The sequence below is a fragment of the Frankliniella occidentalis genome, unplaced genomic scaffold, assembly GCF_000697945.3.
Source record: "Frankliniella occidentalis isolate FOCC.00 unplaced genomic scaffold, Focc_3.1 Scaffold461, whole genome shotgun sequence".
Taxonomy (NCBI): domain Eukaryota; kingdom Metazoa; phylum Arthropoda; class Insecta; order Thysanoptera; family Thripidae; genus Frankliniella; species Frankliniella occidentalis.
Genome location: NW_026267579.1, coordinates 248,900 through 261,909, shown reverse-complemented (window position 1 = coordinate 261,909; position 13,010 = coordinate 248,900). Strand labels below are relative to the sequence as shown.

General features: G+C 61.3%; 1 protein-coding gene across 1 annotated transcript in view; it reads right to left on the bottom strand.

Annotated features, from left to right (window-relative positions):
* Positions 1-2,799: 2,799 nt before the first annotated feature.
* The window catches only part of LOC127751397 (RNA-binding protein fusilli-like), a 63,661-nt gene continuing 53,450 nt past the window's right edge, over positions 2,800-13,010 (bottom strand). The window contains exons 3-4 of the mRNA XM_052274909.1: positions 7,833-8,055; positions 2,800-3,838 (exon numbers count right to left, since the gene is read on the bottom strand). Of these exons, the coding sequence (XP_052130869.1) occupies positions 3,723-3,838; positions 7,833-8,055 (339 nt within the window). The 3' untranslated portion in view covers positions 2,800-3,722. The remainder of the gene's footprint in view (positions 3,839-7,832; positions 8,056-13,010) is intronic.

The following is a 13,010-nucleotide window of genomic DNA, read 5'->3' as shown; positions in this document are numbered from 1 at the left end:
TGTGACTAATAATTAGAGTGGACCTAGAGGAACACGCCGGTGTGTCGATTGTGTCGAAATTCGTTCGCACGGCGGAGGAGTTCCGTTCGCAGTGGCTCAGGTTAGGGGGCGGCCGGCGAGCAAGTAGCCACTCCATAAAGCCATACCCCAAGGCTCCACCACTCACTCACACCCCGCGCCGCCACGCCCCGCACCCGCACCACGCACCACGTGGCTTATGACAAGTCGAATGCTGCTTACATTATTGGCGTCCAAAGACAAGGGCAGTAGCAGGAGGGCGGGGGCGGGGTGGCGCGGGCGCTCCAGGGCAACAAGTAAGTGGACGCCGGCAGGCGCCGGGAGGAGAGCGGAAGAGGGGGGGGGGCAAAAAGAGCGCGGAGCAGACGCTGCCGGTGTCCTCCTCCAGGAGGGTGTCATGAAGTAATCCAGGCTGGCAAGAAGTGCACATCACATGCATGCCGCCCCGACAAAAGGCGGGGCGAAGACGAAAGCGCCTCGCCGAGCAGCAGGGCGTGGCGTGGCGGGGCGGGGGCCTAACCGCGAGCAGCGCCGCGAGCACGCGAAACGCTGACGCCGGCCGTGCCTGTTGGGGCGTGTTGCAGTGTCGGCGGCGGGGCGGGGCGGGGCATGAGCTAGTGTGTTTGGATTACTTGCGAGGACGGTCAGACCGAGAGCCGGCGGCCGCACCACACAGTAAAAGGCGCGTCCAGTGTGTGTGTGTGGGGACGGACTCGAGATCGGCGGCGCATCAACCAGAGACACATAAAATGGACGGCACACAACCCCCATCCCCCCACCTCCGCCCTCTACAGATGAGGGGCGGTGCACAAGAGAACACCTACCCCCCCCCCCCTTTTCCACAAAATTAAATCGCACTGCCTGTGAGGAGCACGGGCGTGTGACCGCGGGCGCCGCTCCAGCAGCCGGCCAGGCAGGCGCCCAGGCCAGGCCGACCCCGCGTCAAGTGTCAATTTGGAGCACGAGCCCATCCAGTACCAATGGGGCACACACAGCCGCAGTGCTCGGTGCGGCCGATACATGACCGCGCCTATGCGGGCCCCAGCCCACCGAGCCCACCACTGCTGCTGCTGACCCGGGCCGGGCTCTGGGACTTCCCTCGGCCATGGCCCAGTCCTGGCGCAAGCGGACAGAGTAGGGCGGGGCCTGCATATTTCCATATCGGAGTCCTCCTCCAGGTCGGAACGTCGCGTCACCTAACTGCCCGGTGAGCGGGCAAATTGTTGTGCTCAATCCGACTAAAACAAGACACTAGAGAGTGTGTGCCCTGGCCGCCCCTGCACGTCACTGGTTTTTGTGGGGAGCTCGGGGTAGATCCGCGCCTGCCCCGTGTGTTGCGTTGGTTGCTGAGCACGTCCCCGGCCCTGTCCCCTTCCGGGCGCACCGCACCGCGCCCGCCCCCGCGCCACTTCCGTCTTGGGCAGGCCGTCGTGTACCGCCCCGTTATCCTTTGCCCCCAGACAGACACCAAATCTGAGTGGATGTGGCCCGGCCCCGGCCCCTCCTCGCGGGGGTCACGGGGGGCCCAGCTCCGATAACACGTATCATCGGCTGAGGGAAAAAAGGGGGGGGCGTACCCCTCGGTGGACAGGGACCGGGACTCTACACAGGACGAGCAGCCACACCAACCACGCAGTATAGCGCCGCTCGAGTTTCCGCTCAGACCCAACTCAGCCAACCCCGCCCTGGCCCTGCTCAGCACGACCAAGCTCGCGCGCTCGCGGCGTGCAAGCCGACACCATACCGCCACGCGAAACGCGCTTACTGTGCGAATGTAGACGAGCCCACTGCATAGTGCCTACACCGCCACACCGGGGCCAGGCCAGAGCCCCCCCCCCCTTCCCCTACCCCTCTCGTCCGGGGACTGACCGGACAAGGCTGCTGAGCGAGAGAGCGAGCGAGCGAAACGAGAAGTAGGGTGCAAAACCTCAGTGCAAGCGCACCACCACCGCCTCGCTCAGTGCCGCGCGACGCAATTTGAGAGAGCGAGACAGAAAGATGGGGTGGGTGAGACACACACGAGATGGATGGCGAGAGAGAGCCAGCGTAGCACCTGTAGCACCTGTGTGGGCGGGGGCAGCCAAAGACACCCGAGAGCGTCATGGACTGTACTCGGGCCAACAAGCTGTGGGCTAGCTGCGCACACCCCTTGTCCCGCACGCCAGCCCCGCCATACAGGGTGGCCGCTCTGCCCCGTAGTTTTAAAAAGGTAGACTAGCCCGCCCGCACCTACCTCTCCCGTCCTCTCCCACTTCCCCCGCTCCGTCTGCAAGCGGACTAGTCTACCTTTTCAAAACTACGGGGCAGAGCGGCCACCCCTGTAGACTAACTTTGCGGAAGCGAAGACGTCGCCGCCGCGGTGTGAATCGTACAAAGAGGAACGCCCAAAATCGATCCAGTTTACTTCTGTCTTGTTTTCGTGAGATATCGCTAGCATCACCGGGCTTTGTGGTCACATAACGTCTCCTCGGCCCAGCCCTCCCCTCTCGCCCAGCTGACCGGGCGCGCCAGCAGCAGCAGCAGCAGCAGCAGCAGCAGCAGCAGCAGCAGCAGCAGCAGAAGCCCCCGCACCGTGGTTATCGGCGCGTCCCGGGCCGGGCGCACTCTCAGATGATAGCCAAGACAACAAAAGGAGCAGAGATATCCTGAAGCCGCCGCGCCGCGCCATCCCGCGGCAGCGCTGCTGCGCAGGGTGGGTGTGGGGTGGGGAGTCCCTGCGATGACCGGGGTATCGCGAAGACTTATCAGCGAAGTTCGGTCCAGAGTCACTGACGGGGCGGGGGCTGGCGACAGCGACGGCGAGGTCGTCCTCGGTCTCGGTGCGGCGACAGGAGACGGGTCCTAGAGCGGCCGCATAGCGCGCCGCCCTTGTCGCCGCTGCCCCAACGACCCTTCACTATACCTGACGGACGTGACGAGGGAAGCGACTGCATTCCGAAACGGGAAGTCATAACACGACGAACGGCCCGAAAGCCGTCGTATATGGATCAGTGCGGGCGTCACCACCAGTCATTGGGAGCTAACAAGGGAACTTAGGCAAGTGTAAATTCCCGATCGTGCCCAAACTCGGTATATTTGCTTCTTATCTATGTAGGTGACGAATGCCGACCAAATTTTTCCTGAGAGTCATGTGCCGAAACTCCCTATAAAAGCCGTATAATAGCGTATAATTTCAAAAATACAAATTTCTACTTTTGTACAAATATTAAGTGATATTCTGACTCAAAATGAGCGGTTTTGGGGGGGTAGTTCCTCTGCAACTTTTCGATTTGAGACCTCCTTCCGTCATTTTTGGCCCAAATTCAATATTTTTTCCATTATTGCCTCCCCTAAAGTACCCTAGAAATTGACACTCAGGAAAAAATACTACCGTCAGTCGCCATCAACATAGATAAGAAACAAATATACCGAGTTTGGGCAAGATCGGGAATTTACACTTGCCTAAGCCCCCTTGTAAGGACAAGGCGCGCGCTTATCGCTATCAGCAGAGAGAGAGGGCCAGAGGGGGCGTCGTCGCGCCGTGGAGGGCCCCCTCCTAATCGCTTCGATATCTCGACAATAACCACCCCCTCCCAACGAGCGCTCTGATTCGGAGATAAGAACTAATTGATGGACGGGGAGGCCGCATCACACATGCTGAAGCTTCAAAACTAGTACTGCATGTACGACTGCGTTCTTCTAAAAAAAATAATAATCATCATGCATTACTTTGTTATTGCAGAACACTTACCGTCAGCGATCAACCTGTGGACGATGTTGACCATGTCTTTGGCTTCTTTCACGTAAAACTCGTTTTCCGTGTCGAATGTCATGCTTAAATCTGGAGGGAGAGAGTTAAGGATTCACACAACTAGAGAAGGCAATGTTGAGAAAACCTGCCAGGGAAGTCCCGCGCAGCATGACGGGCCAGGTCTTTGGTGGGAAGACAAAGCAAAGCGCCCTTCTTGGGACGGATTGTCGCCCGGCTATAAATGAGCAGATGTGTTTGAATCAGATTACATAGTGGCGGCCAGCCTAGACAAAGTTGGGTTGCGCTACTTGACCTTCACAAGACGGACCAGAGGCTATCGCAGATCCGGCCACCAACCACCACAGCCACAGGGGCCTCGTGACGACCAAGCAGCATGGCAAAACCGACCAGCTGGACGGAGGAGGCCGGTGGTGCGAATCGTGCCAATGGGAAAGGGATTAGCGACATGCAAGCTCGGCACGGCAGGCACCACCACGGTCCGCACATCCCCGTCCTCAACAAGACCGCGGGGACCATGTGCTCCGCCGCCATGACCCGCGGCCACACCACCGCGATCGCGGGGCCGGCTCGGCCCGGTCCGGGCCCGCCGCGGGCGCACGGCAGCGCCACCTCGCGGGGGCCGGCCGAACCTGCGCCGGGCCCCAGCTGTTGGGCCGGCCGAGTGCCGCGCGCCGCCGAGCGAGGGCGCCACGGTGGCCTCCAGGAGGGCATAGTTGTGACGGCAGTGTTGCCACGCCGGCGGCGCCGCGGTGTCCGTCCACGTCCAATGGGAAACCAAACCGCACCTTTAAAAGTAGCCATCGCACCTTTCTTTTTTTTCACTTCACCGTCTTTCTTTTCATTTTCCCACCATCAGTGCCGCGGCCGGGGTCCGAGCCAGGGTCAGCCGTTTACAACATGCAGCGGCACCTGCAGCGGCCGCCCCGCGCTATCTAGCGGCCGCGTCACCTCATCTCACCGCGGCCGCCGCGGCGGTCGCGAGGCAACCTGTTGTGCCGCCGGCTCAGCCCGCGGTGGGGCCGCGTTCACCGCAACACGCAGCAGCAGCAGCAGCAGCAGCGCTGGTCGCGCTTCCATCGGATTTTTGCGAAACGTATGGCTTTCGACATGACCGCTGACCACCACCGCCGCGCTCCGGGACGGGAAGGGCCGCGACCCACACACGTGCACACGTCCCCCTGCCCATGTAACCGGAAGCGGAAATAAAGGTCGCGCAGCCCTCCACACTCTGGTCTAAAGCTCGCGCGGCCCTTCACACTACACCTAAGTCTAAAACTTGCGCAGACACCCTGGCCTAAAGCTTGCGCAGCCCTCCACACTACACCCTGGCCCAACGCTCGCACAGCACTCCACACACTGGCCTAAAGCTGGCACAGCCCTCCACACCCGGGCCTAAAGCTCGCGCTGCCCTCCACGCCCGGGCCTAAAGCTCGCGCAGCCCTCCACACACTGGCCTAAAGCTCGCGCTGCCCTCCACGCCCGCCCGGGCCTAAAGCTCGCGGAGCCCTCCACGCCCGGGCCTAAAGCTCGCGGAGCCCTCCACGCCCGGCCCGGGCCTATGCCGGGCTACAGGTAGCCCTGCGCTTGTCTAAGGCGGCCCTGGCCGGGCCCTGCCCCTGCCGCGCGGACGCGCCGCCGCCCTCCCCGACAACTGCTTTGCCTTTTTAAACGCGTGTCGTCCCCGCCGCCGTCCATCTGCATACGCCGGGCAGGAGGCCCGGGCAGGAGGCCCCCGTGTCGCTATCGGGGACGGTATCGGCGCCGTCCAAACCTCGCACAGGCGGCCGGACAGGAGCCAATGAGCCCGCCCACCGTGCCCCGGGCGCCGCGACAGCGGAGGCCCCACCTGGCCCGGAGCTGTCTAGGGCGGTAGGTGCCCGCCCCCGCCACCCCTCCCCCGCCCGCTGACCCGGTTCGGATCCACGCGCCTCACTGCGCATTCCAGTTGTGTGCATTTCAGCCAGTTTCCCTTCACTCGCCGCGCCGCCACCGGCTTAGCCCAGGATGCTTTGGGCGTAATGAGCCTGCAGAAGGCGGTACGTACGGCGTCCAGCAAGAGAGAGAGAGAGAGAGAGAGAGAGAGAGAGAGAGAGACAGAGACCGTACAGAAGGGAGCGAGCAAGCGATAGAGAACATAGCGCCTTTCTCTCTCTCTCCCAGCTGCCAAAGCTCCGCCCGTCGCGTGCAATGCTATGGACGTGACCGGCGCCAACCGGCCAAACTTCCCCCGACGTCCGTCCGTCAGTCCGTCAGTCCCGAGCAAAGAGCTATGCTGGCCGCCGTCAAGTAAGCCTCTTTTTTATTTTTCAGCAGCAGGTGAGGTTTTTACGTAATGCCCGTCGGCATCGCGTATGTCCCCGAGCCGGGCGGGCGATAACCATCATTTACCTCTGCTCCGCCGCGCTCCGCCACGCCACATCGGTCGCGTGCTCCGGCGAACAGGACGCGGCCCTAAAGCCGGCGGGGACACGCGCGCGCGCGCAAGCTGCAAAGGCACTCCCCGCCCCGCCCCGCCCCGCCACCAGCCTCACTCACTGCCCGTTTGTTTTATTGTTTCAACTTTTCCACCCATTCCCAGCCAGCCCGCGGGCCAGCGCGAGGCGAGGCGCCGCGTGCGACAGAGACAGATGCACTGTGTGGCAGCCCCGTGAGTCGTCCGTCTCCCTCTTTCTCTGTCGCACAACATCCCACCGGCTCACACGGTCACATGATGTGTCCCGTCGCGTTTGGAAAAGACGTTTTAAAGTCGAACTAGAGTGACAAGTCGGGACAATCTGGTTCGCTGGTTGGCCCAGTTTCTCGTCGCCATGTACCGGGTGTTCAAAAGCGGACTCTACCTCAGCGTTGCGGGATTGCAGACTCGCTAGAGCCGCGGGGGCTATGGCGCCTTACGGGCGAGAGGAGTAGGCAAACCCGCAACATGTGTCCACCTAAAACACCTGCGCACCTCTGGGAACTGGCGGCATCAAACCGAGAAGTCAACCAGGGACGTGGCGAAGCGTGACTATGAACGGGGGAATAAGTTGCCTGCCTACTAGGGAACATCCCCCCCCCCCGGACTACACTTTCTTACATTTAAGGCATTTTCACCCGATAACCCCCTCCCCACCCCTTAAGTGGACCGTACTAGAGGCATCCCGCGCCCAGGCCCAAATCTTTGCCTCCAGCCATCGAATGTCCCTCATAGGAGAAGGGATTGAGATCGGAGCCAGCATGGAGCGAGCGACCTACGATCGGGTCAAGGTCCTGTTCGCACCGACACCAAAAATAGCCAAACCGCCCGTGCGAACAGGCGGCCGGCCGGCGCCGGCGTGGCTCAGTCGAACCAAAGCACAAAACGAGAAAGACACCTCAGGAGCCGCGGACTTCAGAGCCGGGCTCCATTCGCGGCAGCGGAGGGGAACCGGCGGCGGCGGCGGGGCGGGAGGCGGGGCTCCAGCAGCGATCCGCCCCCTGGGCCGCCGCGGCGCCCGACCCGCAGGCCCGCCCAGCAGCGCTGCCCGACGGGCTGCCTACCCGCGCGGCGCCGGCCGGCCTGGGCGCCACGGGGCCCCTACAGCCCGCGGAGGGGGAATGGCACTTGCTTCGCGCGCCAGCCGCCGCTAGGCCAGCTAGGCCCCTCTCCGGCCCGACTCTGCCGGCGAATGAAACGGCAGAGACAAAGAAGAAACAGAGAGGAATAAGGTGAAGAGGGTTCAGCAGCGACGCTCCTGCCCCGCTCCCCCTACTTCTCTTCTCCCCCTTTGGGTCCGCGTCGGCGACATTTCTCCGCCGGCTCCCTCCATCCGGCTCGCCCCGGAGGCGCTCCGCCCGGCTCCGCTGCGCTCCTCCTCCGGTCCAGTTCTGGCCAGTTCACTCGAGTCGAGTCCGCGCCGGGCTCTGCGGGCCCTAACAACATATCGCCTACGGATCTCCTAACGCACCAACCGACACTTCGCAATCAGATCCACAAACCCACCTATCAACAACCCAGTCGCCCGACCCACAATCCAATCCAGTATTTGACACCCGCAAGAGCAAAAGTTATTTGTTAAAAATAAAAATGCATCTGGTAAAAGGATACAAGTTATCATTTCCTTGATGGAATTGACGACATCGGGCGCTGAATAGAAGGCCCTGAAGTCCTTTCGCAGATCGTGGAAGGTGTTGTAGTACGGCGCCAGGTCGATGTTCTTGGAGCAGCTCTCCGGGTGGAGGCACTGCCGGAGGGGGAACTGGCCGTCCGTCACCAGGCAGAAGTTCGGGGAGCAGGGGTCGATCTGCAGCGACCGCACGTACTCGTCGAACTGCAACAGAAAAAAGGGGGGTTAGAGCGATGGTACATACTTCCCGGCACACGGCCGCGGGTTGGCCGCCCTCCCGCACTCGGGCGCCCACCTCCCCCAAAACGCCCGACGAGCGGGAGATAGGCCACCATCTCCAGCGGCGTGCCCGTGCCGTGCCTACCCACCAGGCGCCTCAACAAAAAATATGTGAACGTATCGTCCAAGACTGTAATAGCGGGTGTTTCAGAGCTTTAGGGTAGACACTACCGGTTTGCCTACTCCCTCCGCCATGGGGTCTGCGACCCAGGCAAACACGCAACACAGCAGTGTCGTTCTGAAACGCTCAGCATTTACCTCATTTTTATCATCATGAAGACATTGTAGAGACTAAATTTCTCTTCCCCGGTGCTCGAAAGCCCGCGTGCAGGTCTCCGGGCAGACCTCGACCCTCCGCGTCAATGCGCTAGTGGCCTCGCTGCCGCCTGCTGAGCCGTCTGATCGCCGTCCCCTATGGCCGCCTCTCTAGTAAGGATTTCTCCATGACCCCACATGAGGGCTCACATAAGTTATCGAACTGAGCCGGTCGCAAGGCTCTGCAAAATCACCGAAAGCGGCCGACCGACGCTGACCGGGCTCGGACGGGACAGGCCGCGTGCAAGTCAGTGTCGGTCGATCGCTTTCGGTGATTTCTCAGAGCTCTAGCCTGTCCTGTCAGTCTGATAGCTAGTGGTGTGACCGGCGCTTCAGAGCGGACACGGCGGCAGTGTTGCGGGTTTGCCTGTTCCATTCGCCCATGAGGTGCTGTAGCCCCTGCTGCTCTAGCGAGCGTGTACTTAATTTTGTACGTAATGATCAATTCCTGGACTACCAGACTGCTTTTCCTCTAGTCGCCCCGCGAAAAACCGCACCCGCGCCGCGCCCAGCGGTCTACTTTTGTTTAGGCCGGCTGCAGGGCATGGCAGGTGGCAAAGGCGAGGCGTGGCTTCGCGGGATACCCTAAGCGCGTACCTTGAACCTGAGACGCCAGGCCGCGCAAGTCCAGCCGTGCCATTCGTCTTGAGGTAAGCGCTTGAGTTACTGTTTCCTTTTTTTTCCGCCTCTCCTTTCTTCTTCTTCCTCCTCTTCCTCCTCCCTTTTGAGTCACGACCAGGCAGGGACCGTGACGCCGCGCGCCACGCCGCGCCACGCCTCGCTGGGCCACAAGCTTTGCACGGAGATTGGACGCCGTGGCGGAGCAAGGCGGAGCGCACAGCGCAGAGCGAAGCGCGGCCGACAGGGCGCTGCGCTGGCGCTGTTGCCGCACCTGAGGTTCAATCAGATCTAGGCACGCCGAGGAGCGAGAGGCAGGCATCTCCTCCAGCCGGAACCGTCATTCGATACATCGAACATCCGGGCGGGTAAAAACAGCCCGCGCGGGAGGTGGGGGAAATCGCGGGGCTTGAACGCCGAGAAGAGCCCCGACCATGTCTGGAGATGCCAGCCAACTCGGATGTCACACGTGTCTCGTCCCGCTCCCAGACTGAAGACAGGTGGACCACTTGGATATTCCATGTACACACTGAAAAATATTCCAAAAATATTCCAGACATTCCAAAAGGATTCCCAAAATTCCACCAAAACTTGCAAAACTGCAGAAAAAAATTCCAGGTACTTTAAAAGTACTCCAGGTATTCCATGTACACCAAAAATCTGAAAAATCTGAACTCTAGTCCCTCCTTATCCCAGGTTCGGCGGCGTCCTCCTCCTCAATGATTCTGCGTCCTCCCCGGGGATGCCCGCGCGGACGCCACGCACACGTAAAAGGTCCTCCAGGACCTATGGCCCGGGCCGGGCGGCCGGCGGGCTCGCGTGCCGTGCCGGCCACATCGCACCGCGTCCACATCCAGCACAAGGCTGCGACGCCACGCTGACGCCACGCTGGCGCACGCGTCGGCCCGAGCATGCACTGACGGGCACGGAGCTGACGGGGCGGGATGAAAGATAAAAGGGCCGTGTGGTCCCGTCTCTCCCTCTCTCTCTCCCTCCCTCTCTCGGTGCGCCGAGTACCGTACCCGCCCAGGCCCGCGAGTCCCGAGCCCCGTGGTCCTGGGAACGCCCGCCCCGCCAACGAGCCGCGCGCAGCCCGGCGCTAAGGATCACGATCAGGGGATACCGATCGGGATCACGATCACAGATTGCAGCACCAGATTAGGACATCACTGTTATGGAGAAATCTCGAGGATATCGGCGATTAGAAAAAGACGCGGCAATAAGTTAAGGCAAAGGAGGAGAACCCAGCAGAGGAGGGGAAAGAAAACGAAATGGTCGTAGGGCGATAGAATGGACCCCCTCGCACCTCAACCCAACCCTCCCCCGGCGCTACGGGAGAGAGGACGGGTTCAAATCCCGGCGAGCGATCGGTTCCCTTTCCTTTCCCGTATAGCCTTTACGGACTGGAAACCCAACACGACCACTGGCAGAACGGAAACAAACCTGTTTTAACGACTTTCCGGCACGGCGGTAGCGAAATGGACAGAAGGAGGGGGGGGGGGGGGGAGTATGTACCGCCAGAGAGGATGTGATGCTGCAAGACACGCTCCGCCAAACGCGCCGTGTCGTCCCGTCTAGCTCACCTCAGCATTCATTATTTCTCTCACTTTTTCTTCAACGTATTCCGAGGAAGTTGTCCCCGCGCGCGAGAGAAACCCATCCATTTTCCCGCAGCGATCCATCAGCTGCAAGCTGCGCCGGCTAAGCGCCACGCCCTCTCGTCGTCCCCGTCAGGCTCTCTCTTTCTCTCTCTCTCACGCCACCTCCGCTCTCTCTCTCCCTCTCACCAATATGTGCGTTTCATTCGGCAATTCCGCCCCCCGTATGAGCAGCGTCCGGCTCGATCAACCCTTCCGGGCGAGCGCGACAAAACCACACAACACACGCAGCAGATCAGGCAGGACAAGACACTAGGGCTGCATTGTGAGTAGGAAGGCCCCTGCTTCGCCTTTCTTTGTCGCGCCTCGCGGGGCGCCTCGGGGGGCGGGCGCGCCAGGCACACCACAGGCGCTGCATGACCCGCTTCCAGCCCACAATTACTAGTAGTTGCAACTTGCAACTCCTGCGGCGAGAGGCCGCAGTGGTGGGAGAAGGGGAGGGAGAGGGGCTTCCACTGCCCGCGCCAGGCCAGGAGGCAACAACCTGCACTCCTCCTCCTCCCCCACCTTTTGCCATCCCGCCTGCGTTGTGTCCTCCTCCCCTTCCCCCTTTGCCTCACACACAAATCATTGTATTCCTCCAGGCGACACGACACGCGGCTACCCTTTAAAAGAGTTGACGCCGAGGTGTTCCTCTCCGGGGGGGAGCTGTCCCGGTCAGCAGCAGGCTGAGGCTGGCCCGAGGCTTGGCCCACTCCAACAAGGAAGCGCCCCGTCAGCTGAGCTGGCCCAGCCGGCCGCGGGACCCAGTTCAATCAAGTGGGTCGTGCAGTCCAGTCCACACTTCCTGCTCCAGCTGCTCCAGCTGCTCCAGGCTCCCCCCGAGTCCCACAGTATACTTCCCGGCGGCAACAGTCGATGGGTTGATCCCACACTTTCCAGAAAGAGGGGCCCGCGCAGCTTGCGGACTCCAACTCTTTGGCAACAAGAAAGGTTTTGAGAAGGCTCCAGCTCCAGCAGCAGGTCCAGCGGCAGCCAGGGAGCGGTGGTCCAGGAGGTGCCAATGAGGTACTAATTTACTGGTACAAAGAGAAGATAAGGAAGAACAAACCAGAACATCAATCTTTCAACCTTTATTTAGGGGGGGGGGGAATTGACTGATTTTCAATTGTATTGGCAGATTTCCGAAACACAATTGAAGTCTGGTGATGTTCTGGCTTGATTTTCCCGATCTCCGGAGAGCTTTTATGCCAACAGAATACCTCATTCAAGAGACACTCCACCGAGTACTAATCAATCAGGGTGGTGGTCCAGAAGCCGCTCTCCACATGCGGGTCCACAGGAGGCGCCACCACTCTCCAACCACGCGACTGCTGGCGCCTCCAGCTCCAGCCTCCCCCGGCCCCCTGTCCGTCCGCTCCTCGCGTCGCCGTTTGCTGACCAAAGCGGCATAAATAGAGCGGCCGTTCGTTCGTCCATTCATTCTCCAGCGGCAGAGAGTGGCTGGCGCGCGCGTTGCGGTATTCTCGACCAGTCGGGCCTCCTCCTCAGGTTCAAAGAGGCTCGGCCGATGGCAGGAAACAGATAGCGCGGCCGGGAGGACAGGGCAGGGCAGCCCTGCTGGGGAGAGCCGGGCGGAGCCGGGGGGCCGCCGTCATCCTGTGGCGCCTCCCGGCCGAGCCGCAAACGGCAGCGCCACCGCCGCCCCGGCAACGCTTGCAATCCCTGCGCTCTTTTTAAAAACACTCTGTCGGAGGCGATCTACCAGCAGCAGGGCGGCGACACTCGCGCGCGGACCCCCGCCCCACGAAAAGGACGCTCTTTGGTAGCTCCGGGCGAGACGAGCGAGCGCCGCGGCGCAGGGCGGAGCAGAGAGCGGAGCAGCAGCAGAGCCCTCAAGGACCGTTAGAGCTCCGCGGCGTGTCGTCGTGCCGCGCGCCACGGGCGAAACACGTACTCCCCCTCCCGCTGTCACAATTATTATTAAAGTTCTGTCCGAGGGGAGGAGGTTGGTGGAGGGAGGGGGGGGGGTGAATCCCGTTGTGGCTGCTGCTGCTGCGACTCTCGTTACAGCAGCGTTTGCCGAAATTGTGTGTGTTATAATATGGGGTCGTACAGCCCAAGACGCGCTCTTCGGACGTCCAGGACTAAAGGGACACTTGTCCAGCCGAGCGCCTAGTAGGTATGCAACCCAATTCGCATCTTTTTTGCGGGTAGTGGCGGGTCTTAGGGTGTACCCCGATGAGGTAGGCAACTTGTTTGAGCATGTTGTGAGAAGGGCCTAAGTGAGTGTCATGGCTATTGAGGGTCGCGCACCAGTTGTGATCATGATCTCCGTATAGGTAGGCA